This window comes from Anser anser, assembly GCF_964211835.1.
Source record: "Anser anser genome assembly, chromosome: 1".
NCBI lineage: Eukaryota > Metazoa > Chordata > Aves > Anseriformes > Anatidae > Anser > Anser anser.
This window is the reverse complement of record NC_139720.1, coordinates 54,140,202-54,167,405: the sequence shown is the minus strand read 5'-3', so window position 1 is coordinate 54,167,405 and position 27,204 is coordinate 54,140,202. Positions and strand designations below refer to the sequence as shown.

At 48.0% G+C, this 27,204-nt stretch overlaps 1 protein-coding gene across 8 annotated transcripts; it reads right to left on the bottom strand.

Moving 5' to 3' along the window:
- Nucleotides 1-7,208: 7,208 nt before the first annotated feature.
- LOC310885058 (uncharacterized protein) lies at nucleotides 7,209-27,089 on the bottom strand (the record flags this gene model as incomplete). 8 transcript variants are annotated; one of them, XM_083807880.1, is made up of 3 exons in its annotated part: nucleotides 7,209-8,136; nucleotides 21,490-21,565; nucleotides 25,992-27,089. In XM_083807880.1, one exon carries the CDS (start codon nucleotides 27,087-27,089, stop codon nucleotides 25,992-25,994), a length of 1,098 nt encoding a protein of 365 aa, XP_083664006.1. In that variant the 3' UTR covers nucleotides 7,209-8,136; nucleotides 21,490-21,565. The 8 variants fall into 8 exon arrangements, with proteins under 8 accessions (XP_083664006.1, XP_083664008.1, XP_083664009.1 ...); XM_083807882.1 differs by having other exon boundaries at nucleotides 26,547-27,089; XM_083807883.1 differs by having other exon boundaries at nucleotides 21,533-21,565; nucleotides 26,547-27,089.
- Between the last annotated feature and the right edge of the window lie 115 nt (nucleotides 27,090-27,204).

Here is a 27,204-nt window from a genome sequence, read left to right as displayed (position 1 = left end):
ATCCTTTTCCCTTTTAAAGAGGCAAACAGAGACTTTAACTGGAGGGGAAAGAAACGTTTGGGGATAGCAATGAAACACAAGTGGGAAAGTGGTGGAGGGTCTGTACCAAACCTGGTGAGACCTGGGCTGTTGTGGCTCACCCTTAGGGGGCCCTGGGCTCCTGAGGGAACCTCTGCTCCAAGGAGAGGGACCAGGGAGTGAGTGGGGTGTTTGAAAGGCAGGTCCTGGGGCTTCCCTGCCTGCCTGCCCCTGCCTGCTTGCCAGCCCTGCGAGCTCCGAGTCTTACCAGCTTGCAGTAGATGGCTTAAGGCAGGAGGATCCTGTTCTAGGGCAAAACCAGAGTTTTCTCTCTTTCCCCTCCCTCTTGGGTGCCACCTTTCCCCAGCACTGGGAAAGAGCCGGGCTTTTAGGGCTACTTATCTTTACAAGAAGACAATTTCCAACTTAGGCTTTCTTCCTCTTTTTTTTTTTTTTTTCTTGACCACAATAGTGAGTGAGGATCTGGATCCTGGCATTTATCACAGTATCACAGTATCATAGATTTCTAGGTTGGAAGAGACCTCAAGATCATCGAGTCCAACCTCCGACCTAACACTAAGTACTCCACTAAACCATAAACGTCTTTTAAAGACCTCCAGGGATGGTGACTCCACCACCTCCCTGGGCAGCCCGTTCCAATGCTTAATAACCCTTTCGGTAAAGAAGTTCTTCCTAACATCCAACCTAAAACTCCCCTGTCGCAACTTTCGCCCATTCCCCCTTGTCCTGTCACCAGGCACATGGGAGAACAGACCAACCCCCACCTCGCTACAGCCTCCTTTAAGGTAACTGTAGAGAGCGATAAGGTCGCCCCTGAGCCTCCTCTTCTCCAGGCTGAACAAGCCCAGCTCCCTCAGCCGCTCCTCGTAAGACTTGTTCTCCAGACCCCTCACCAGCTTGGTCGCCCTTCTCTGGACTCGCTCGAGCACGTCCATGTCCTTCCTGTAGCGAGGGGCCCAAAACTGAACACAGTACTCAAGGTGCGGCCTCACCAGAGCCGAGTACACGGGCACAATCACTTCCCTAGACCTGCTGGCCACACTGCTTCTTATGCAGGCCAGGATGCTGTTGGCCTTCTTGGCCACCTGGGCACACTGCTGGCTCATATTCAGCTGACTATCAACCAATACTCCCAGGTCCTTCTCTGCCAGGCAGCTTTCCAGCCACTCATCTCCCAGCCTGTAGCTCTGCTTGGGGTTTTTGCGCCCCAGGTGCAGGACCCGGCACTTGGCCTTGTTGAACTTCATACAGTTGACCTCAGCCCATCGCTCCAGCCTATCCAGATCCTCCTGCAGAGCCTTCCTGCCCTCGAGCAGATCGACACACGCACTTAGCTTGGTGTCATCTGCAAACTTACTGAGGGTGCACTGGACGCCCTCATCCAGATCATCGATAAAGATATTAAAGAGGACCGGCCCCAGTACCGAGCCCTGGGGGACTCCACTAGTGACCAGCCTCCAACCAGATTTGACTCCATTCACCACAACTCTCTGGGCCCGGCTATCCAGCCAGTTTCTAACCCAGCGAAGCGTACGCCAGTCCAAGCCCCGAGCAGCCAGTTTCTCGAGGAGAATGTTGTGGGGAACTGTGTCAAAAGCCTTACTGAGGTCAAGGTAAACCACATCCACAGCCTTTCCCTCATCCACCAAGCGCGTCACTTGGTCATAGAAGGAGATCAGGTTCGTCAAGCAGGACCTGCCTTTCATAAACCCATGCTGACTGGGCCTGATCGCCTGCTTGCCCTGCAAGTGCTGCGTGATGACCCTCAAGATAATCTGCTCCATGAGCTTTCCTGGCACTGAGGTCAAACTGACAGGCCTATAGTTCCCCCGGTCTGCCCTGCGGCCCTTCTTATAGATGGGCGTCACATTGGCTAGCCGCCAGTCAACTGGGACCTTCCCCGATAGCCAGGACTGCCGATAAATGATGGAAAGCGGCTCGGCCAGCTCCTCCGCCAGTTCTCTCAGTACCCTCGGGTGGATCCCATCCGGCCCCATCGACTTGCGCACATCCAAGCTCCATAGCAGGTCGCCAACCATTTCCTCATGGATAGCGAAGGCCACATCCTGCTCCCCATCCCCTTCCACCAGCTCAAGGCACTGGGTATCCAGAGAACAACCGGTATTGCCGCTAAAGACCGAGGCAAAGGCGGCATTAAGCACCTCAGCCTTTTCCTCATCCTTAGTAACTAGGTTTCCCCTCGCATCCAGTAAAGGATGGAGATTCTCCTTAGTCCTCCGTTTCGCGTTGATATATTTGTAAAAGGATTTTTTGTTGTCTTTAACGGCAGTAGCCAGGTTGAGCTCCAGATGAGCTTTGGCCTTTCTAATTTTCTCCCTGCACAGCCTCGCTACATCCTTGTAGTCCTCCTCAGTGGCCCGCCCTTTTTTCCAAAGATTATAAACCCTCTTTTTTCTGCTAAGCACAAGCCGCAACTCTCTGTTGAGCCAGGCCGGTCTTAATGTGATAGTTTATAGGCAGCCGAAGTAAATACTATAGTCAGAGGTCATGGGGCTAGATTTTGAAAAGTCCTGCATAGAGATCTCAGAAAAGTAAATTTAAGTAACATTAATGTCAAGAAAAGTAATTCTGATTGCTATATTCTTTATCTGTCATGACTAGACAGATGAAAGTCTATGATAGCAATTTTGCCTTTAAGGTCATTTTCTTATTTCTTTTATTTATTTATTTATTTTAATTAATTAATTAATTTATTTATTTTTTAACTGTCTCTGTACTAATTTTCCTCACAGAATGACTAACAGGAATATGACCCTTGTGCACCTTTTGTAGTTAATTAATTAGGTCAACTCTAACCACTAAGCCCCTTGTCAGGCTATTTCTATTAGTGATAAGGAGCAATTGACCTTAAAACATTGAAGCCATGTAGGTGAGCCTACTCCACAAGGTCTCTTGGCTTCACCCTTGTTAAGTGAAATCTGCCAGGTGTGGATCCTTTGACCTTTGCTATATAGGAAGCTTGAAGAGTTGAGGGGGGTGGAATTGGCTCCCTGGGAGAGTTTGGGCTTCAGGTTATCTTGGGTGCTTTTCTATCATGGTGAAATGGACTCAGTGTTCCCCAGGAGGCTGCTTTTTCTTCATGTTTTCTACCATCTCTGGGACGGTTTTAGAGACTCTGTGAGCTAGTTACATTGGTGGTGCCTTCTCAGTACAGTAAAACCCCGGTGGTACTACTTCACTGCATAAGCTGTGAGCTTGTTGGAAGTGACTCAAGTCCAGAAGCCGGCAGGTAAGTGTTCCTGGGTTCTACGGTTGTTTAATGTTGAGGAGTTGGGGTACTTCCTTCACCTTGTCTGTTTTCAGTGAAATTACTTACATTGATTCTAAGCTCCCTTCCCAGCCCTAAAAACAAAGAAACAAACAAAACACACACACAAAAAACAACCTCAGAAGCTCAAGTGCATACAGGTAAGCCTGACTTTGAAGAATGTCCTTAAGTATTTGTGAGGATTGAACAACAGGCTGTGTGAGAAAGGTGCCTTAATGTGAATTCAAATTTTGCCTTGTGGTAATAGAAACAGCTTTGGATAGATACTGGTGGCATTATCATTACTTTCACTAAGTGGAAATTGTGAGAATGTGCTGTTCATAAAACAAATGCTGCTTTCACAGTACGCAAGTCAAAAGCCCTTAAATTAACGGAAGTTACAGTTTCAAAGAGATAACTTTAAAAAAGAAATTATTGTTGGACATCTCCCTCTGACCCCTCCATAGACTGGCTTCCTGAAGAAAAAGTATGAAAGGTGTAATTGTTAATAGTTTCTGAGGTAGGGTCAGGGAAGATGTTTTTTCCCACTTGTTCGCTCTCCCTTTCTTCTCCTCCAGGTGAATTATGGTAGCTTTCCAAAACTTCAAATATCCTTGGGATGTTCAGACCAGCATATTCTTATCGTTATGTCTCCTGAATGCACTTCAGGTTTTGTCTAAGATTAAACAAATACTGAAGAGCGTCATCCCGAGATCTGTCCTGAGGCAGGATAGTTATGAGTGGCAGGGAGAGTGGGAGGATATGGACAGGCATCTAGAGCAGTGGGCACCTCCAGTGCTTTGGAAATTCACCCCTGAACAACTGAAAAATCTGAAAAAACTGGTGGAGCACTTGGAAAAGGTGTGTTGTTGCCCTGGAAGTACCAGACATATACAAATAAGTGCAGCGTGCTGGGGCTTGGCCTATGCTTACCGAGCTGCATTCAGTACCAATACAAGGCCGGTGGCTGCAGCCACTTCAACCCCCGAGACAGGCCCAGCGGCCACCCCAAGCCCTAAAACGGGCCCCAAGGCTGAGCCAGGGAAACAAACCGTACAGGTGTCAGTTGTACCCATAACCAAGATGAAAAAATGGTTTAGAGAGTCAGATCATTTAGAATGCAGAAGAACTCCTGCTAAGACTAGGTGTGGAGAAGAAGAGGCCAGGCCCTCAGAGGAACAGGAGGATGGAGATGAAGATGTCGCAAAAACAGTAGTCACTACCCAAAACGTATAGCAGCATGAGCTATGAGATGTGTGAAAAGATTTCGGTCGCTGTCTGGGTGGTCACCCTGTCACCTGGCTGCTCCGGTGCTGGGACACCAGCTCTGTCCTGGAATTCTTCTTTTTGGAAAAAAATATAAATCCTTGTACAGCCAGCTATCTCACTGATTTGTCATCAAACCTTTAAATGATTAGATTACGGTTTATTCAGGAATAGGCTTCTGGAGTCTGTAAGACCCTCAGAAACCATGGTAATTTTTCTGAACTGTGAAAGAGGCACCCCTACCTGTTTTTATCATTAATAGGCATTTGCATGTCTCATTTGTTTTGTACTGTACTGAGATTTCAGTACTGGAGTAGCAAAGCATAAAAACAACTGTATTTTGGAGAAAAAAAAAAGATTCTAAGTCTGGTCTGGTAACTCAACAAAATTCTAAATTTGCAGCTTCTGAGTAATAGGCTCAGCCTGATCCCAAGGGCTACATTTCACTCTCTTGATTAGCAGAGCTTGAGAGCACTTCTTGGCTGGCACACTAAGTCACCGTGGAGCAAACTTTGCGTTCTGACTCATAAATGCTCTTTGCAAATATCATTAACAGGCATTGGAATAAATCCTGCCTTTGGCTTTTCATTGCATTTTTTAACCCCCCAAAAGGATTGAACATACCAAGTATTTTGTACGTGTTACTGGTTGTTTGATGTGAATAATTTCCTGTGGGACACAACTATCATGCTATATCTGATCACCTCTTCTGAATAAATTTAGAAAACCCGTATAGTCTAGAAAGGTTAGCTTTCAATACGTCTTTTTCTTTTGTGATACAAGACAACTGCAAATCTGCTGCTTTGGAATAGTAGGAGACCTGTTCCATGGGCAACACCATTTACAGCACATATTAAGTTTAGAAGCCTAACGATGTCAAACACAATCAAGCTATATGATGAAAGCAATTAAAGGTGAATGCTGTAGGACTCACAGACTGGTAGACTTAATTAAATAGATTTAGGTTACTGCCTGCTCCGTTATCTTCTATATGATAATGGTTAAATCATGTGGAAGAAAATAGAATTCTGTTTAAAACACTCCTCTTCATACAAATCCAAGGATAACTGCAATTTCTGTGTAATACAGAACGAGGTACTTGTATAAATAAATACCATAACTAATATTTATTTAGTGGAGAAAATGTCAAGTAGTAATTGAAAGAAAAAAAAGATAATCTTGGAAATAAAAAGCCAGTTTTGTTCTGGGAGTTATGAATTTCATTAATTTCCTGTCAGGATTTTATTTTTGTAGGACTCATTTTTACTTATGAGTGGGTGGCTCTGAAGATGAACAGCTGAAACAGTTTAACTGAGAGCCTTGAGCTGGAAATTACAAATGTAAACTATGAAAGAGGTTCATATGGAGCCAGAGTTCAGCAGAAGTGCTGCTTTGACACACAATCCATTTGAATTATGGATAATCAAGTTTTCTATCTGTGGTGAGTGTTTCCTTTCCTTTCTAAAGGAAAGATTAAGAAAAAAAAAATCACATGGAGATGGTAGCTACCTGCAGGTCAGGTCTCTCACTTGTCTCTGATAGTGTAATTATTCATATGAATTGTCTTTGTTATCCTGTGCAGTAAGGAAGATAGGGTTAGCATCAATCATGGGTAGTACTATGAACCATTATGTTGTGTGCTCAAGTTGCATGAGTGTAGTGTGAAAATCTCAGTACTAAACAGTAACCAAAAATTAAAACACACATGTAAAGTGGTACTGTTAGATGAACAGATGCTGATCATAAGACTGTAGACCACCCTGGTGATACTGGCCTGGTGCCAAACTAAACGAAGAAAAGTAGGAGAGAGGAAGAGGAAGGGGTTGCCAGAACATGTTCAGATGGTCTGCTGTTGTCATTTCCCATCTTGCATGTATTCAACTTCTCTTTTGATGGGTTCCTACTTCCAAATCACAATTAGTTTTAAAATCTATCTGATAATTTAAAAACTCTCATCATGGAAGAAATCCCAGATGAAATTATTATTATTATCATAATCCGCCTCAAAGTTCAGCATCTGGAATGTCTTTCTTGTTTCATTTTATCACTGTCACTCATGCTTTTGTTTTACATTGTCTGAAACCTATTTATGGTTCACTGCAATAGTAATCAAGGTTTGACTACATCTGTATTGACATGGAAAAGGTAAGAGAGAGAATTTAGTATATTATCTGCTCATTGCACTAAATGGTGTTACCTTGGCTATCAATAGAAAATGCAGTTTCCTTCCAGCCTGTGTGTCATTTTCCTTTCCCTTAACATCTCTGCTCTCTGAATGTGAGACCAGAGGCATACTAGAAATTCATTCCAGGGATGCTCAGACAGACATAGCAAGGGCCTTTTTGTCCAGTCAATCCCCATGTTATTTTATATGTTATTCAAGTTATAGTGCTGTGCTCTCCTTTACATGTTTATTCTCTATGAATAGAGAGGTTACTTCTGTAATGTATGTAACGTATGTGATCACTAATATAATATTGGCTGTATCACCTGGAACAGCTAAAGACATGTCTTACACAAGATTTTAGGTTTATGAGACAGAACAGCACTCAAACTAATATGGAAGTGCCTGAAAATAAAAGGCAAAAAAGAGTTAGAGGTTTCTAAGAGGCGATAAAAATGGGTGTGATTTTTTTTACATAAGGCAAACAGAGGCACAAAATTCTTACGAAAATACAAAGTAGGATCTCAAAACAGAGGGAAGAAATGCATTATTTGAAAAGTCTCTGCACTCAAGGAATATGGCAAATCTTTGCTTAGTGTACACTTTTGAATGCTTGACATTTTTTGAAAGTGATAGGTTGTCATGCAGGAATCTTTGCACTGATACAAATCTTTAAATGTTTTCTATATGGGCAGTCATATGAATAAAGTGAAAGTCACCACATGTGATTCTCAGAAGTGAAAAGTAAGACAGAGAGCATTTTCTGATAGCATTGTGGGCATTTTTGACCTAGCAGCACTAGTATTAATAATTGACTTAAAAACAAAGTTGTAATTTCTGTCCTTGAAAACGGCCCCAAACAATTAGATATTTCATGCACAAGAGGAGTATATATGGTCACTACCTGAGGCAAATGTTGGCATATAATGCACCTTTATCCCTTTCACTTTTATGATTGTATTTCTTTTTTTTAATTAGAAAGGAAGTCATGAAAGTTATTGTAGTGAAAAAAAATAGAAATCTTAAATTTCCTGCATTTATGCATTTTAATGGCCACAGGAAAGTTTTCCAGACTGTCACAGTAGATTTGTCTAGACAAATAGATGAATAAGCATGTGGTGTGAAGTACTGAATTATCTAGTGCTTGTCAGCAGCAGTGAGACTTCTCCCGTTAGTACATTAACAAGGAGTATGACTTCTTGCTCATCATGAATATACTTCCTGTCTAGGCCGACAAACCTTGTAACCGTTGCCAAGACTGAAAGTGTTCCCTGAACAGTTGGAGAAAGGTAAACTTTGCTGCTCTGAATTGCTTAAAATGTTTCTCTTCCACGTGCAGGCTGAAGGAACAGGCACAATTGAGCTTGATGAGAGTCTTTCCGAGAGTACGCTCTGCAAGCTGAAAAAAGAGTATGTAATGGAAATTTTAGGAACTGGTATACACTCTTCCCAGTATCTTTTCATCACCTACATACTTCCATTTTCCTTTCTTGGTTCAATGATAAAACAGCAGGGTCTTGATTGTGTTACAAAACCTTGTGGCTTTATATCTGTGTGGCAGGGTCTGAGCGATTTAAAAGATGATTTAATGTTAGTTCTAGGTTCTCGAAGTGGAAACACCAATCCTTAGCGAGAAATAGTTTCATTTTCTTTTAATTTCAAAACAAATGAATGTCATTTAGTCAGTCCCCTTTCAACACTCCTAATATCATTACCACAGCATATTGCCTTCTGTGACTGAGACTCTTTTGGCTGGATATTGTGGTGTCTGAAATTCTTTCAGTGAATGAATGAAAATTCAGTGGGTTTTTTTTTTGTGTTTGGTTGGTTTGCATGAACTTGTTGTCCTGGTAGCCTTCTAATACCATCTTAATGCCAGAAATTATACAAGGGTTATCTTAGTACTGTAAAAATATTTAGGAGATTCAAAGGTTTGGGTATTAGTAAGATGATCTGACCAAACAGAAATAGCAGAATAATGTAACTCAACTGGCTGTGCTTTTCATTTGGAAAAAAAAATTTATATTTAAAAGTAGACAGTCTGTATGAATCTGTCTCATAAATTCCACGTAACATTAACAACAGCGAATACATTAGCCTCCCATTTCAGCCTACATCTCATGTTAGGCACCAAAATCCTTTTGTGTGTTTGTGTTACTGCTCCCGTCTAAATGTTTTCTTTCACTCTCTGGTTTTGATTCTTACATGCTCAAACAGAGCTAAAACTGTTCAAGGAAATCCCCCACAATGAAACATGTATTGCTGTGTTTTGAGGAGAGAGAATCTGTGTTACGATTTCATTTTCTCTTTTTCCAGCTGAGAATATCTATTAGCAATACTTGTGCTGTTGCTTACCACCAACAGATATCTAGGTTCAAAACAACCTATCTTGCTTGTTCTGTTTTTCTTCCCTGTGCTTTTAATTTTAATAAATTGTATTACTGCATGGGCAGTAGTGATACTGAGGTTACAAAGTGTTTTCTACTATAAAATCTGATTTCAAATAATGATTTTGTGATTCGTTAGTTTTCAGATTGTAACTTCCTATTTCTGGTTTCTGACCAAAGAAGAATCTTGTCAGTCTGCATTGAAGCAGCTCAATTACTTTTGAGTCAAGACCATGCAGGGAAAAATGCTGTCCCCAAATATAAAAATCCTTCTACCATTCAACAGGTGCTACCTGGGGAGACCAATGTCCTATCCCATTGTGAAGATGTTAACTGTATGACACTGTTGAAAAATACAGAAAAGAGCTTTCTTTGGGGGTCACCTTTTTGCAGTTCTTTAACAAAACTGGAGGTGCCCACCTAAAGAGTGTTATGGTTGAAAGGTATGTGAAGCAGGGTGAACAGTGAAACGCCGAGTCCTCAGGCCAGTTGTAATCTGATCATCCAGTTCTGCTGAGCAGCATGAAAGGCTTCCTTGTGCTGTTTCCATGGCCCTTTTACTGCTAAGTCTCTCACTGTAGTCATAGAGCTAATGGCAATGTATAGGTGTGTGGATGGGCACAGCAGAGACCAGGCATCAAGGCACCGGCTTTGCAAGAGTATGTGAGAAATAGATGCATCATAGGAGTTTTTCTGTCCTGGAAAGACAGTTCTTGTGAAGGGGGTGAGAATAAAATGAATCCTTAACCAGATAGGTGTTTTCTTTTATTTTCAACACCTATTACTTACACTTATAGTGTGAAAGCATGTATAGGATTATCTAAGTAACCTACTTACACTATCCATTCTCTTTTATACTTGTAACATTTTTTTCCTCTTTGACTTATACAATTCACATCTATTTATAGCACACTGCATCCATTTCTAGTGTCCTTTGATGCTGCTGATATTGCAGGTGAAAGTATATATTTTAATTTATATAATGCAATTTCTTTCTTACTATCTTATATGATTCTTAGTATTTTCTATCTATTTTTATACATGCTTATACATTGCCTTAGTTACTTTCTTTTAACTTGAAAATTGCAATGCATAAGTGTTTTTTCATCTTATATTGTGTGGGTATTATGATGGATTTGCTGAAATCAAATTTTGCCTATCGTTTTTCTTATACACTAGAGTTAATATTTGTTGGAAATTCTTTCATTTTCTTATTACTTATTTGTTTTTCCTAAGAAATTAAGAAACTCGGGTATTCTTGTGTCTGTTCTCAAGGAAGACAAGGACTCATCTGTCAAGACAGAAGTGAGACAGCATGTGCAAATTCCAGACAGCTAATACCATAATTACCCAAATAGTTAGCCTATTAATTGGCGAGTCCCAGTATTTGTGTCTGTGCCACTAAATAATAGGGTCAGGGAATGAATTTTATCTCTGAGCAGTCCTCACTGCTGAACTGATGGCAAAGTTCCCCATATACTTCTTCCCTCTGCCAACTAACAATCTTCAAGATAACGCCCAGGCATGGACAGTGCAGCGGATAATCCTTGCAGGTAGAAAGTACAAGGTGCCTCCCTGCATCCTCCCCACTCTCCCACAGTACCTGTTTTTCATCCTCCAATATGCCCTTTTGCCCATATCCTAAGACCTGCCACACACACTCCAAGGTTCATGCTTTGAATTTATTACTCTGATAGGCTGTAACACAGCCCCCACAATATTTAACATACATTGAGCCAAGGAGGCCCATACAGAAAATGAGTTATTCTTAAAGCAAAAGAAATATCATACGGATCCCAGAAATAAGAGCTTAGTGTGGACTCGGCCAGATTGTGCCACTTAGCCTTAAGGTCAAGGTATTGTACCGGCCCCTTTTACTTTGTAAGTATGTATGTGACACAGGTATGGCCTCTCTGTCCTAGGATGGTGAGAATTACAAGGTTCCTTTCTTTGAGGTGTCTCCTTACTACAGCTCATTCTTAGTCTCTTACTTGATGCATAATTTAATGAGCTGGTCCCCTTTCTCCACGAGGAATTTGTATTTTTTTCTTTAATTTATATTTTTTTTCTCCACCAGCAAAAATAAAACTTCTCTGTAAAAATAACATAGAGTGCAACATGGAAATTTATAATTGGGTCAAATGTCACCAGTGAAACATAATACACAAGACTTAGAAAAAACATCAGAAGAAAGCAAATACAAAATTGTCCAATATCACTAAATAGAAATGAAGTATAGTATTATGAAATCAGTTTACTTTGACTTTTCTTTCTGTAAGATTTGAGAAAATAGATACATTTCTATATTAATTGTTGTTGTATGTCTTGCTGGATAATACAATATATTTTAGAAATAAGCAAGTCTAATATTTTATTTTTGTTTTCTCCTTTATTGATTTCCTATATTAAAAGATTTTCTGCTGCATTAAATTAAAATCAGAATATTAAAATTATACTTTAGAATAAAAATACGTTTTTAAGGCTTGAGCTCTTTGCTCAAGATAATTCTCTGAAAAAGTAACAGCATTATCAAAGTGGCAGACCAGTCCATCCTTAGAAACACTTCAAGAATTTCAAATGAGAAAAATAGTATCTCAAAAGTTTTTATTCTTTTTAAATGCAAATACATGAACAATCTAATTAAAGATGTATGGTTTGACACTACTTTTTTCAAATTAGTTTTTATGCCATTTTTAAATGGAAGTCTTAAATAATGCCTGGTCTTTATGATAATTTATTTTTTTCGTAAGGAGAATATTGGTTATTTTCTATTGATTTAGTATAAACAACACTAATATAAAGTACACAACAGTATTCTATTTAAAATAGGAAAGGGTAAGTGCATTTTTTTCTATCATTCCAAATGTAAATTATTTTTGATAGAAATTTGTATATTAATGTTTCTTTCCTTTTTTTAAGGAACTACAAATGTACAACTCCTGCTTTTAAAAGTAGAAGTTCCATTTCTATATCCTGACTACCCTTATTCTTGTGCCAAACCCAATCTGATACAGCTCACTGATTTGAAAACAGACCCTATGGAACATCATTGGTATGGGGTGGTCCTATGCTGCTTCTGCAGGCAAGATACTCACTGAAATAAACGAGCAACACAAAAACAACAGACAACCGTGTCGTGTCTTGCGTGTCGTGTCTTGCGTGTCGTGTCTTGCGTGTCGTGTCTTGCGTGTCGTGTCTTGCGTGTCGTGTCTTGCGTGTCGTGTCTTGCGTGTCGTGTCTTGCGTGTCGTGTCTTGCGTGTCGTGTCTTGCGTGTCGTGTCTTGCGTGTCGTGTCTTGCGTGTCGTGTCTTGCGTGTCGTGTCTTGCGTGTCGTGTCTTGCGTGTCGTGTCTTGCGTGTCGTGTCTTGCGTGTCGTGTCTTGCGTGTCGTGTCTTGCGTGTCGTGTCTTGCGTGTCGTGTCTTGCGTGTCGTGTCTTGCGTGTCGTGTCTTGCGTGTCGTGTCTTGCGTGTCGTGTCTTGCGTGTCGTGTCTTGCGTGTCGTGTCTTGCGTGTCGTGTCTTGCGTGTCGTGTCTTGCGTGTCGTGTCTTGCGTGTCGTGTCTTGCGTGTCGTGTCTTGCGTGTCGTGTCTTGCGTGTCGTGTCTTGCGTGTCGTGTCTTGCGTGTCGTGTCTTGCGTGTCGTGTCTTGCGTGTCGTGTCTTGCGTGTCGTGTCTTGCGTGTCGTGTCTTGCGTGTCGTGTCTTGCGTGTCGTGTCTTGCGTGTCGTGTCTTGCGTGTCGTGTCTTGCGTGTCGTGTCTTGCGTGTCGTGTCTTGCGTGTCGTGTCTTGCGTGTCGTGTCTTGCGTGTCGTGTCTTGCGTGTCGTGTCTTGCGTGTCGTGTCTTGCGTGTCGTGTCTTGCGTGTCGTGTCTTGCGTGTCGTGTCTTGCGTGTCGTGTCTTGCGTGTCGTGTCTTGCGTGTCGTGTCTTGCGTGTCGTGTCTTGCGTGTCGTGTCTTGCGTGTCGTGTCTTGCGTGTCGTGTCTTGCGTGTCGTGTCTTGCGTGTCGTGTCTTGCGTGTCGTGTCTTGCGTGTCGTGTCTTGCGTGTCGTGTCTTGCGTGTCGTGTCTTGCGTGTCGTGTCTTGCGTGTCGTGTCTTGCGTGTCGTGTCTTGCGTGTCGTGTCTTGCGTGTCGTGTCTTGCGTGTCGTGTCTTGCGTGTCGTGTCTTGCGTGTCGTGTCTTGCGTGTCGTGTCTTGCGTGTCGTGTCTTGCGTGTCGTGTCTTGCGTGTCGTGTCTTGCGTGTCGTGTCTTGCGTGTCGTGTCTTGCGTGTCGTGTCTTGCGTGTCGTGTCTTGCGTGTCGTGTCTTGCGTGTCGTGTCTTGCGTGTCGTGTCTTGCGTGTCGTGTCTTGCGTGTCGTGTCTTGCGTGTCGTGTCTTGCGTGTCGTGTCTTGCGTGTCGTGTCTTGCGTGTCGTGTCTTGCGTGTCGTGTCTTGCGTGTCGTGTCTTGCGTGTCGTGTCTTGCGTGTCGTGTCTTGCGTGTCGTGTCTTGCGTGTCGTGTCTTGCGTGTCGTGTCTTGCGTGTCGTGTCTTGCGTGTCGTGTCTTGCGTGTCGTGTCTTGCGTGTCGTGTCTTGCGTGTCGTGTCTTGCGTGTCGTGTCTTGCGTGTCGTGTCTTGCGTGTCGTGTCTTGCGTGTCGTGTCTTGCGTGTCGTGTCTTGCGTGTCGTGTCTTGCGTGTCGTGTCTTGCGTGTCGTGTCTTGCGTGTCGTGTCTTGCGTGTCGTGTCTTGCGTGTCGTGTCTTGCGTGTCGTGTCTTGCGTGTCGTGTCTTGCGTGTCGTGTCTTGCGTGTCGTGTCTTGCGTGTCGTGTCTTGCGTGTCGTGTCTTGCGTGTCGTGTCTTGCGTGTCGTGTCTTGCGTGTCGTGTCTTGCGTGTCGTGTCTTGCGTGTCGTGTCTTGCGTGTCGTGTCTTGCGTGTCGTGTCTTGCGTGTCGTGTCTTGCGTGTCGTGTCTTGCGTGTCGTGTCTTGCGTGTCGTGTCTTGCGTGTCGTGTCTTGCGTGTCGTGTCTTGCGTGTCGTGTCTTGCGTGTCGTGTCTTGCGTGTCGTGTCTTGCGTGTCGTGTCTTGCGTGTCGTGTCTTGCGTGTCGTGTCTTGCGTGTCGTGTCTTGCGTGTCGTGTCTTGCGTGTCGTGTCTTGCGTGTCGTGTCTTGCGTGTCGTGTCTTGCGTGTCGTGTCTTGCGTGTCGTGTCTTGCGTGTCGTGTCTTGCGTGTCGTGTCTTGCGTGTCGTGTCTTGCGTGTCGTGTCTTGCGTGTCGTGTCTTGCGTGTCGTGTCTTGCGTGTCGTGTCTTGCGTGTCGTGTCTTGCGTGTCGTGTCTTGCGTGTCGTGTCTTGCGTGTCGTGTCTTGCGTGTCGTGTCTTGCGTGTCGTGTCTTGCGTGTCGTGTCTTGCGTGTCGTGTCTTGCGTGTCGTGTCTTGCGTGTCGTGTCTTGCGTGTCGTGTCTTGCGTGTCGTGTCTTGCGTGTCGTGTCTTGCGTGTCGTGTCTTGCGTGTCGTGTCTTGCGTGTCGTGTCTTGCGTGTCGTGTCTTGCGTGTCGTGTCTTGCGTGTCGTGTCTTGCGTGTCGTGTCTTGCGTGTCGTGTCTTGCGTGTCGTGTCTTGCGTGTCGTGTCTTGCGTGTCGTGTCTTGCGTGTCGTGTCTTGCGTGTCGTGTCTTGCGTGTCGTGTCTTGCGTGTCGTGTCTTGCGTGTCGTGTCTTGCGTGTCGTGTCTTGCGTGTCGTGTCTTGCGTGTCGTGTCTTGCGTGTCGTGTCTTGCGTGTCGTGTCTTGCGTGTCGTGTCTTGCGTGTCGTGTCTTGCGTGTCGTGTCTTGCGTGTCGTGTCTTGCGTGTCGTGTCTTGCGTGTCGTGTCTTGCGTGTCGTGTCTTGCGTGTCGTGTCTTGCGTGTCGTGTCTTGCGTGTCGTGTCTTGCGTGTCGTGTCTTGCGTGTCGTGTCTTGCGTGTCGTGTCTTGCGTGTCGTGTCTTGCGTGTCGTGTCTTGCGTGTCGTGTCTTGCGTGTCGTGTCTTGCGTGTCGTGTCTTGCGTGTCGTGTCTTGCGTGTCGTGTCTTGCGTGTCGTGTCTTGCGTGTCGTGTCTTGCGTGTCGTGTCTTGCGTGTCGTGTCTTGCGTGTCGTGTCTTGCGTGTCGTGTCTTGCGTGTCGTGTCTTGCGTGTCGTGTCTTGCGTGTCGTGTCTTGCGTGTCGTGTCTTGCGTGTCGTGTCTTGCGTGTCGTGTCTTGCGTGTCGTGTCTTGCGTGTCGTGTCTTGCGTGTCGTGTCTTGCGTGTCGTGTCTTGCGTGTCGTGTCTTGCGTGTCGTGTCTTGCGTGTCGTGTCTTGCGTGTCGTGTCTTGCGTGTCGTGTCTTGCGTGTCGTGTCTTGCGTGTCGTGTCTTGCGTGTCGTGTCTTGCGTGTCGTGTCTTGCGTGTCGTGTCTTGCGTGTCGTGTCTTGCGTGTCGTGTCTTGCGTGTCGTGTCTTGCGTGTCGTGTCTTGCGTGTCGTGTCTTGCGTGTCGTGTCTTGCGTGTCGTGTCTTGCGTGTCGTGTCTTGCGTGTCGTGTCTTGCGTGTCGTGTCTTGCGTGTCGTGTCTTGCGTGTCGTGTCTTGCGTGTCGTGTCTTGCGTGTCGTGTCTTGCGTGTCGTGTCTTGCGTGTCGTGTCTTGCGTGTCGTGTCTTGCGTGTCGTGTCTTGCGTGTCGTGTCTTGCGTGTCGTGTCTTGCGTGTCGTGTCTTGCGTGTCGTGTCTTGCGTGTCGTGTCTTGCGTGTCGTGTCTTGCGTGTCGTGTCTTGCGTGTCGTGTCTTGCGTGTCGTGTCTTGCGTGTCGTGTCTTGCGTGTCGTGTCTTGCGTGTCGTGTCTTGCGTGTCGTGTCTTGCGTGTCGTGTCTTGCGTGTCGTGTCTTGCGTGTCGTGTCTTGCGTGTCGTGTCTTGCGTGTCGTGTCTTGCGTGTCGTGTCTTGCGTGTCGTGTCTTGCGTGTCGTGTCTTGCGTGTCGTGTCTTGCGTGTCGTGTCTTGCGTGTCGTGTCTTGCGTGTCGTGTCTTGCGTGTCGTGTCTTGCGTGTCGTGTCTTGCGTGTCGTGTCTTGCGTGTCGTGTCTTGCGTGTCGTGTCTTGCGTGTCGTGTCTTGCGTGTCGTGTCTTGCGTGTCGTGTCTTGCGTGTCGTGTCTTGCGTGTCGTGTCTTGCGTGTCGTGTCTTGCGTGTCGTGTCTTGCGTGTCGTGTCTTGCGTGTCGTGTCTTGCGTGTCGTGTCTTGCGTGTCGTGTCTTGCGTGTCGTGTCTTGCGTGTCGTGTCTTGCGTGTCGTGTCTTGCGTGTCGTGTCTTGCGTGTCGTGTCTTGCGTGTCGTGTCTTGCGTGTCGTGTCTTGCGTGTCGTGTCTTGCGTGTCGTGTCTTGCGTGTCGTGTCTTGCGTGTCGTGTCTTGCGTGTCGTGTCTTGCGTGTCGTGTCTTGCGTGTCGTGTCTTGCGTGTCGTGTCTTGCGTGTCGTGTCTTGCGTGTCGTGTCTTGCGTGTCGTGTCTTGCGTGTCGTGTCTTGCGTGTCGTGTCTTGCGTGTCGTGTCTTGCGTGTCGTGTCTTGCGTGTCGTGTCTTGCGTGTCGTGTCTTGCGTGTCGTGTCTTGCGTGTCGTGTCTTGCGTGTCGTGTCTTGCGTGTCGTGTCTTGCGTGTCGTGTCTTGCGTGTCGTGTCTTGCGTGTCGTGTCTTGCGTGTCGTGTCTTGCGTGTCGTGTCTTGCGTGTCGTGTCTTGCGTGTCGTGTCTTGCGTGTCGTGTCTTGCGTGTCGTGTCTTGCGTGTCGTGTCTTGCGTGTCGTGTCTTGCGTGTCGTGTCTTGCGTGTCGTGTCTTGCGTGTCGTGTCTTGCGTGTCGTGTCTTGCGTGTCGTGTCTTGCGTGTCGTGTCTTGCGTGTCGTGTCTTGCGTGTCGTGTCTTGCGTGTCGTGTCTTGCGTGTCGTGTCTTGCGTGTCGTGTCTTGCGTGTCGTGTCTTGCGTGTCGTGTCTTGCGTGTCGTGTCTTGCGTGTCGTGTCTTGCGTGTCGTGTCTTGCGTGTCGTGTCTTGCGTGTCGTGTCTTGCGTGTCGTGTCTTGCGTGTCGTGTCTTGCGTGTCGTGTCTTGCGTGTCGTGTCTTGCGTGTCGTGTCTTGCGTGTCGTGTCTTGCGTGTCGTGTCTTGCGTGTCGTGTCTTGCGTGTCGTGTCTTGCGTGTCGTGTCTTGCGTGTCGTGTCTTGCGTGTCGTGTCTTGCGTGTCGTGTCTTGCGTGTCGTGTCTTGCGTGTCGTGTCTTGCGTGTCGTGTCTTGCGTGTCGTGTCTTGCGTGTCGTGTCTTGCGTGTCGTGTCTTGCGTGTCGTGTCTTGCGTGTCGTGTCTTGCGTGTCGTGTCTTGCGTGTCGTGTCTTGCGTGTCGTGTCTTGCGTGTCGTGTCTTGCGTGTCGTGTCTTGCGTGTCGTGTCTTGCGTGTCGTGTCTTGCGTGTCGTGTCTTGCGTGTCGTGTCTTGCGTGTCGTGTCTTGCGTGTCGTGTCTTGCGTGTCGTGTCTTGCGTGTCGTGTCTTGCGTGTCGTGTCTTGCGTGTCGTGTCTTGCGTGTCGTGTCTTGCGTGTCGTGTCTTGCGTGTCGTGTCTTGCGTGTCGTGTCTTGCGTGTCGTGTCTTGCGTGTCGTGTCTTGCGTGTCGTGTCTTGCGTGTCGTGTCTTGCGTGTCGTGTCTTGCGTGTCGTGTCTTGCGTGTCGTGTCTTGCGTGTCGTGTCTTGCGTGTCGTGTCTTGCGTGTCGTGTCTTGCGTGTCGTGTCTTGCGTGTCGTGTCTTGCGTGTCGTGTCTTGCGTGTCGTGTCTTGCGTGTCGTGTCTTGCGTGTCGTGTCTTGCGTGTCGTGTCTTGCGTGTCGTGTCTTGCGTGTCGTGTCTTGCGTGTCGTGTCTTGCGTGTCGTGTCTTGCGTGTCGTGTCTTGCGTGTCGTGTCTTGCGTGTCGTGTCTTGCGTGTCGTGTCTTGCGTGTCGTGTCTTGCGTGTCGTGTCTTGCGTGTCGTGTCTTGCGTGTCGTGTCTTGCGTGTCGTGTCTTGCGTGTCGTGTCTTGCGTGTCGTGTCTTGCGTGTCGTGTCTTGCGTGTCGTGTCTTGCGTGTCGTGTCTTGCGTGTCGTGTCTTGCGTGTCGTGTCTTGCGTGTCGTGTCTTGCGTGTCGTGTCTTGCGTGTCGTGTCTTGCGTGTCGTGTCTTGCGTGTCGTGTCTTGCGTGTCGTGTCTTGCGTGTCGTGTCTTGCGTGTCGTGTCTTGCGTGTCGTGTCTTGCGTGTCGTGTCTTGCGTGTCGTGTCTTGCGTGTCGTGTCTTGCGTGTCGTGTCTTGCGTGTCGTGTCTTGCGTGTCGTGTCTTGCGTGTCGTGTCTTGCGTGTCGTGTCTTGCGTGTCGTGTCTTGCGTGTCGTGTCTTGCGTGTCGTGTCTTGCGTGTCGTGTCTTGCGTGTCGTGTCTTGCGTGTCGTGTCTTGCGTGTCGTGTCTTGCGTGTCGTGTCTTGCGTGTCGTGTCTTGCGTGTCGTGTCTTGCGTGTCGTGTCTTGCGTGTCGTGTCTTGCGTGTCGTGTCTTGCGTGTCGTGTCTTGCGTGTCGTGTCTTGCGTGTCGTGTCTTGCGTGTCGTGTCTTGCGTGTCGTGTCTTGCGTGTCGTGTCTTGCGTGTCGTGTCTTGCGTGTCGTGTCTTGCGTGTCGTGTCTTGCGTGTCGTGTCTTGCGTGTCGTGTCTTGCGTGTCGTGTCTTGCGTGTCGTGTCTTGCGTGTCGTGTCTTGCGTGTCGTGTCTTGCGTGTCGTGTCTTGCGTGTCGTGTCTTGCGTGTCGTGTCTTGCGTGTCGTGTCTTGCGTGTCGTGTCTTGCGTGTCGTGTCTTGCGTGTCGTGTCTTGCGTGTCGTGTCTTGCGTGTCGTGTCTTGCGTGTCGTGTCTTGCGTGTCGTGTCTTGCGTGTCGTGTCTTGCGTGTCGTGTCTTGCGTGTCGTGTCTTGCGTGTCGTGTCTTGCGTGTCGTGTCTTGCGTGTCGTGTCTTGCGTGTCGTGTCTTGCGTGTCGTGTCTTGCGTGTCGTGTCTTGCGTGTCGTGTCTTGCGTGTCGTGTCTTGCGTGTCGTGTCTTGCGTGTCGTGTCTTGCGTGTCGTGTCTTGCGTGTCGTGTCTTGCGTGTCGTGTCTTGCGTGTCGTGTCTTGCGTGTCGTGTCTTGCGTGTCGTGTCTTGCGTGTCGTGTCTTGCGTGTCGTGTCTTGCGTGTCGTGTCTTGCGTGTCGTGTCTTGCGTGTCGTGTCTTGCGTGTCGTGTCTTGCGTGTCGTGTCTTGCGTGTCGTGTCTTGCGTGTCGTGTCTTGCGTGTCGTGTCTTGCGTGTCGTGTCTTGCGTGTCGTGTCTTGCGTGTCGTGTCTTGCGTGTCGTGTCTTGCGTGTCGTGTCTTGCGTGTCGTGTCTTGCGTGTCGTGTCTTGCGTGTCGTGTCTTGCGTGTCGTGTCTTGCGTGTCGTGTCTTGCGTGTCGTGTCTTGCGTGTCGTGTCTTGCGTGTCGTGTCTTGCGTGTCGTGTCTTGCGTGTCGTGTCTTGCGTGTCGTGTCTTGCGTGTCGTGTCTTGCGTGTCGTGTCTTGCGTGTCGTGTCTTGCGTGTCGTGTCTTGCGTGTCGTGTCTTGCGTGTCGTGTCTTGCGTGTCGTGTCTTGCGTGTCGTGTCTTGCGTGTCGTGTCTTGCGTGTCGTGTCTTGCGTGTCGTGTCTTGCGTGTCGTGTCTTGCGTGTCGTGTCTTGCGTGTCGTGTCTTGCGTGTCGTGTCTTGCGTGTCGTGTCTTGCGTGTCGTGTCTTGCGTGTCGTGTCTTGCGTGTCGTGTCTTGCGTGTCGTGTCTTGCGTGTCGTGTCTTGCGTGTCGTGTCTTGCGTGTCGTGTCTTGCGTGTCGTGTCTTGCGTGTCGTGTCTTGCGTGTCGTGTCTTGCGTGTCGTGTCTTGCGTGTCGTGTCTTGCGTGTCGTGTCTTGCGTGTCGTGTCTTGCGTGTCGTGTCTTGCGTGTCGTGTCTTGCGTGTCGTGTCTTGCGTGTCGTGTCTTGCGTGTCGTGTCTTGCGTGTCGTGTCTTGCGTGTCGTGTCTTGCGTGTCGTGTCTTGCGTGTCGTGTCTTGCGTGTCGTGTCTTGCGTGTCGTGTCTTGCGTGTCGTGTCTTGCGTGTCGTGTCTTGCGTGTCGTGTCTTGCGTGTCGTGTCTTGCGTGTCGTGTCTTGCGTGTCGTGTCTTGCGTGTCGTGTCTTGCGTGTCGTGTCTTGCGTGTCGTGTCTTGCGTGTCGTGTCTTGCGTGTCGTGTCTTGCGTGTCGTGTCTTGCGTGTCGTGTCTTGCGTGTCGTGTCTTGCGTGTCGTGTCTTGCGTGTCGTGTCTTGCGTGTCGTGTCTTGCGTGTCGTGTCTTGCGTGTCGTGTCTTGCGTGTCGTGTCTTGCGTGTCGTGTCTTGCGTGTCGTGTCTTGCGTGTCGTGTCTTGCGTGTCGTGTCTTGCGTGTCGTGTCTTGCGTGTCGTGTCTTGCGTGTCGTGTCTTGCGTGTCGTGTCTTGCGTGTCGTGTCTTGCGTGTCGTGTCTTGCGTGTCGTGTCTTGCGTGTCGTGTCTTGCGTGTCGTGTCTTGCGTGTCGTGTCTTGCGTGTCGTGTCTTGCGTGTCGTGTCTTGCGTGTCGTGTCTTGCGTGTCGTGTCTTGCGTGTCGTGTCTTGCGTGTCGTGTCTTGCGTGTCGTGTCTTGCGTGTCGTGTCTTGCGTGTCGTGTCTTGCGTGTCGTGTCTTGCGTGTCGACCGCAGCTCTAGTAACTGCCAGTGGCACTGTGGTAACTGGGAAGCTGCTGACACTACTGCTCCGCTCTGATCTAACCTTCAGTGGAGTGATGGTCCTCACCCGCTCATGGATAACTCATGAATTTTCTTACCTCAGCGCTTTTGCATAGGATGTATGCATTTTATGATTATTTGGGCTTTTTTTTTTTCTTTTGGCTTGTTGTTCAGAAAGGTTCATCACATTCTTTTGAAGTTCTCATATCACAATTGGGATATCAATATCACGTGAATCAGTAATTTTTAACTGAAACAATGCAATGTATTCCTGTGAAATGATGCAAAGTGCTCAGTGAAGAATTGATAGGAGACCTCATTTGGTGAGGAAAGCACAATAACATCTCATTTTCACACTGGCTGAACTCCACAAAGCAGTATCCTATATCTTGGCAGTGTCTTGGCCATAAAGAGTTAGCTGGAATGCATAAACAGTTGTGACCAGTATTAATGGGTGTTAGAAAGCTGAGCTCTCTTGGCTAGCACAGTGCACCCTAGGTCTTGCTGGGGAAGTGAGCTAATGCCTTGGAAAGTGCCCAACTTTTAAGTCAGGCCTGAAGTACGAGAGGAAAGATGATGCCATCTGATTCCTTATGTTGCGTAGAAACGTACTTTTTGCAGCTTTTGGCTCCATAGAAGTCCTGTGTTTACTCACCGCAAGGATTTGCCTTACAATCGAATGTCATGTCTAAAGTAAAAAGAAAAAAAAAAGAGTGAGAGATTACTTTTTGTAGATGTACAGGCTTCACATTACTTACATTTGGATTAAGTGAAATCTTGCAGATATTAGCCAAAGGAAGCCTGGTTAGATAAAAATTCTCCTGGTCACATCACTTCATCAGGACTTTCTTTTAGGAATAATAAATGCTTCAAAGATAGCCTAAAAAAATCTCAGGGAGAAAAAAACAGCAGCAGATGATTTAATGTGAGTGAAATAATTGTCATGATTGGCTATAAAGCTATCTTAATATAACATTCAATTTTGCAGTTAAGCATCTCCTTCACAAATAGGAATCAAATTGCATCAGTTTAGATACTAAAATCATTGATTGCAACAAAAAAAGAAACTTCAAAAAACTTTTTGTAGAAATTAATCTTTCTATTTGAAAATGCATTTCAGGAAAAAAAAGTCTTTCCGATTGTACTCATTTTCACTATGGTTGGACAGATTATTATGGTACTTGCTGAAGGGTGACTAAATGAGTATTTCATTTCTTTTTTTTTTTGCTCTTTGGAAGGGTAGTTAGATGCACTCTTGTCTGCGACCACACAAGATTCACTAAGTTTTTCTTCTGTATCAGTCCAAATAAATACATTCAATTATCCATTCTCTTAATGAATGACTTCTCAAGCTTTAGCTGCCTGCAGTGTCAGAAAAAGTTCTGGTTCTTGCTGCTTTGTCACTTTCTTTTGCTATTCCATCAGAACTAGTAGGGATCAATGTATTTCTTGTTTCTTGCACTGTTTAAAAGAGAATGTATCAAAACTAGGGCAGCTATCAAATAAATGCTCTGTTACCGCATACGGCTGCTGGTTTATATAAAATCAGCTCAGTATTAGCAAAAAAAAAAAAAAAATCAGATTAGCAAATCTTATTCATAGTCTTAAAGGCAGTGGCCCCGGTAACTTTTAGCTAGGGGAACCAGGAAAGAGAAGAAACTCAGGATCATGGCTTGAAACCTGTAGATGGAGGGCACAATGATCATCATGCAGCTGTATAGAACTGATGGTTAATGACTCAGATTTTACCAATTGCTATGAAAAAAACACAAACAAACAAAAACAAAACCACCACCAACAAAAAACTTTCAAGGGAAATTACTGTCAAGACAGCATTTTATAGAGGAAGAAGCAAAAGCATAGAGTTTAAATGACTTGCAAGCAGCAACACGGTAAACATTGGTCCCCTGAGTCCTATCAATTGTCTGTTTGTTATACTACTGACACTGCTGTGTCTTGTCTGGAGCTCTCCAAAGGCTTACCCCAGTGCAGGAAGCCATGACAGTTATTAGACTTAGGCCTGGTAATGAAAAGCCCTTTTCATTAGAAGTGCATCTCACACAGGTCTTTCCATAACCACTTCCAACAACGGTAAGGAGCCCTGTGGCTTTCTGCATGCTCTGCATGCAATGCAGGTACTCCTTCAGCCTGTAAATTACAAAAACTTGACAAGGTATCACAGTATCACAGATTTCTAGGCTGGAAGAGACCTCAAGATCATCGAGTCCAACCTCCGACCTAACACTAAGTACTCCACTAAACCATATCTCTAAGCTCTACATCTAAACGTCTTTTAAAGACCTCCAGGGATGGTGACTCCACCACCTCCCTGGGCAGCCCGTTCCAATGCTTAATAACCCTTTCGGTAAAGAAGTACTTCCTAACATCCAACCTAAAACTCCCCTGTCACAACTTTCGCCCATTCCCCCTAGTCCTGTCACCAGGCACATGGGAGAACAGACCAACCCCCACCTCTCTACAGCCTCCTTTAAGGTAACTGTAGAGAGCGATAAGGTCGCCCCTGAGCCTCCTCTTCTCCAGGCTGAACAAGCCCAGCTCCCTCAGCCGCTCCTCGTAAGACTTGTTCTCCAGACCCCTCACCAGCTTGGTCGCCCTTCTCTGGACTCGCTCGAGCACGTCCATGTCCTTCCTGTAGCGAGGGGCCCAAAACTGAACACAGTACTCAAGGTGCGGCCTCACCAGAGCCGAGTACACGGGCACAATCACTTCCCTAGACCTGCTGGCCACACTGCTTCTTATGCAGGCCAGGATGCTGTTGGCCTTCTTGGCCACCTGGGCACACTGCTGGCTCATATTCAGCTGACTATCAACCAATACTCCCAGGTCCTTCTCGGCCAGGCAGCTTTCCAGCCACTCATCTCCCAGCCTGTAGCTCTGCTTGGGGTTGTTGCAGCCCAGGTGCAGGACCCGGCACTTGGCCTTGTTGAACTTCATACAGTTGACCTCAGCCCATCGCTCCAGCCTATCCAGATCCTCCTGCAGAGCCTTCCTGCCCTCGAGCAGATCGACACACGCACTTAGCTTGGTGTCATCTGCAAACTTACTGAGGGTGCACTGGACGCCCTCATCCAGATCATCGATAAAGATATTAAAGAGGACCGGCCCCAGTACCGAGCCCTGGGGGACACCACTAGTGACCGGCCTCCAACCAGATTTGACTCCATTCACCACAACTCTCTGGGCCCGGCCATCCAGCCAGTTTCTAACCCAGCGAAGCGTACGCCAGTCCAAGCCCCGAGCAGCCAGTTTCTTGAGGAGAATGTTGTGGGGAACTGTGTCAAAAGCCTTACTGAGGTCAAGGTAAACCACATCCACAGCCTTTCCCTCATCCACCAAGCGCGTCACTTGGTCATAGAAGGAGATCAGGTTCGTCAAGCAGGACCTGCCTTTCATAAACCCATGCTGACTGGGCCTGATCGCCTGCTTGCCCTGCAAGTGCCGCGTGATGACCCTCAAGATAATCTGCTCCATGAGCTTTCCTGGCACTGAGGTCAAACTGACAGGCCTATAGTTCCCCGGGTCTGCCCTGCGGCCCTTCTTATAGATGGGCGTCACATTGGCTAGCCGCCAGTCAACTGGGACCTCCCCCGATAGCCAGGACTGCCGATAAATGATGGAAAGCGGCTCGGCCAGCTCCTCCGCCAGTTCTTTCAGTACCCTCGGGTGCATCCCATCCGGCCCCATCGACTTGCGCACATCCAAGCTCCGTAGCAGGTCGCCAACCATTTCCTCATGGATAGCGAAGGCCACGTCCTGCTCCCCATCCCCTTCCACCAGCTCAAGGCACTGGGTATCCAGAGAACAACCGGTATTGCCGCTAAAGACCGAGGCAAAGGCAGCATTAAGCACCTCAGCCTTTTCCTCATCCTTAGTAACTAGGTTTCCCCTCGCATCCAGTAAAGGATGGAGATTCTCCTTAGTCCTCCGTTTCGCGTTGATATATTTGTAAAAGGATTTTTTGTTGTCTTTAACGGCAGTAGCCAGGTTGAGCTCCAGATGAGCTTTGGCCTTTCTAATTTTCTCCCTGCACAGCCTCGCTACATCCTTGTAGTCCTCCTCAGTGGCCCGCCCTTTTTTCCAAAGATTATAAACCCTCTTTTTTCTGCTAAGCACAAGCCGCAACTCTCTGTTGAGCCAGGCCGGTCTTCTTCCACGCTGGCTCGTCTTTGGACACGTGGGGACGGACCGCTCCTGTGCCATCACGATTTCCTTCTTGAGGAGCGCCCAGCCTTCCTGGACTCCTCTGCCCTTCAGAACCGCCTCCCAAGGGACTCGGCCAACCAGTGTCCTGAGCAGCTCAAAGTCAGCCCTCCGGAAGTCCAATACAGCAGTTTTACTGGTCCCCTTCCTGGCCTCGCCAAGAATAGAGAACTCTACCATTTCGTGGTCACTCTGCCCAAGACAGTTTCCGACCACCACATCTCCCACCAGTCCTTCTCTGTTTGTGAAGAGAAGGTCTAGCGGGGCACCACCCCTGGTAGGTTCGCTGACCAGCTGCGTCAGGAAGCTATCTCCCACGCTCTCCAGAAACCTCCTAGACTGCTTTCTCTGTGCCGTGTTGTGTTTCCAGGATATGTCCGGGAAGTTGAAGTCCCCCATGAGGACAAGCGCCGACGATTTTGCAACTTCTGTCAGTTGCCTATAAAACTCCTCATCCGTCTCCTCATCCTGGTTCGGCGGTCTATAACAGACCCCGACCAGGAAGCTAGCCTTGCCGGCCTTCCCGCGGATCCTAACCCACAGGGATTCAACCTTATCATTCCCAGCCTGGAGTTCCACAACATCAAAAGATTCTCTAATGTAGAGAGCCACGCCACCACCCCCTCTGTGCTGCCTGTCCCTCCTGAAGAGCCGATAGCCAGGCATTGCAGCACTCCAGTCGTGGGAGCAGTCCCACCACGTCTCCGTGATGGCAACCAAGTCATAGCCTGCCTGCTGCACGATGGCTTCCAGCTCCTCCTGTTTGTTACCCATGCTGCGTGCATTAGTGTAGATGCACTTCAGCTGGGCCATCGCCTTCTTCCCCGGCCTAGCCATTGTTTCCCCCGGCACAGCTCCAACAAGCCTGGTTTGAGCCCCGTCCCCCTTCTTACCTAGTTTAAAGCGCTCTCTATGAGCCCCGCCAGCTCCTGGCCTAGGATCCGTTTTCCCCTTGGAGATAGGGACCCGTCTGGGGCCATCAGGCCAGGTGCCGAGTAAAGCTCCCCATGGTGAAAAAACCCAAAATTTCTGTGCTGGCACCAGCCTCTGAGCCACCTATTAACCACGCGAGCTTTCCGTGTCCTCTCCGTGCCTCTCCCTTCCCCCGTAGGGATAGACGAAAACACCACCTGCACTCCCGCTCCCTCCACCAATCGTCCCAGCCCCCTATAGTCCTGTTTGATAGCCTTGAGGCTTCTCTTTTCAACATCGTCACTGCCAGCCTGGACTATCAAAAGCGGGTAATAGTCCGAGGGGCGAACCAGGTTGGGAAGCTTCCTGGTAACGTCTCTGACCCTGGCCCCAGGGAGGCAGCAGACTTCCCTATGTGTGGGGTCAGGCCGACAAATAGGGCCCTCCGTTCCCCTGAGGAGGGAGCCGCCCACAACAATCACCCTTCTTTCTTTCTTGGTGGAGGCAGTCCTGAGGCGTGGAGTCAACTTCCTCACCTCAGGCATCCTCCCGGGTAGGCTTCCTACCTCATCCTCACCCACGGGTCTCTCCAGCTCCAGGGCCTCAAACCTATTGTTCAAGGGCACCTGGGAAGGCGGCGCCGGAAGGGGAGGGCATCTCCTGCGAGGTCGAGCAGGGACCTGTCTCCATTCCTCCTCAACTCGCAGGTCCCCTCCCTCTGCCCGATGGCGACAGGGCAGGGGGCCCACCCCCCTTTGGGGCGTCTCACCCTGGTCCCTCTCGCTCCGGTCCTGCAGGGAGTCACTCCACCAGTCTATCTCCCGCTCGCACTCCCTGATATCCCTCAACCTCTGCACCTCCTCCTTGAGCTCCGCCACCATGCGGACCAGGTCGTCCACCTGCTCGCACCTCACGCAAGCAGTCTCTCTGCAAGCAGTCTCTCTGCCTCCCGCCGATGGCAGCAAGAGGCTCAGACGCTCCCCGCATCCGGAGACCTGAACTGCCGCATGTTTGGGCGGGCAGTCGGTCTGGGTGTGCACTGACTTCCTAGAGAAAGCACCGTGCCTGGTGGAGACCATCGCAGCCCAGCTGACGGGAGAGTGCCGTTGGAGGAGTTGTCCCTATGGGCGGGTGTGAGCGCTCCGCCCTTCCTGCCCGCCCTGCCCGCGCTCACTGCCTCGCTAACTGCCGCGT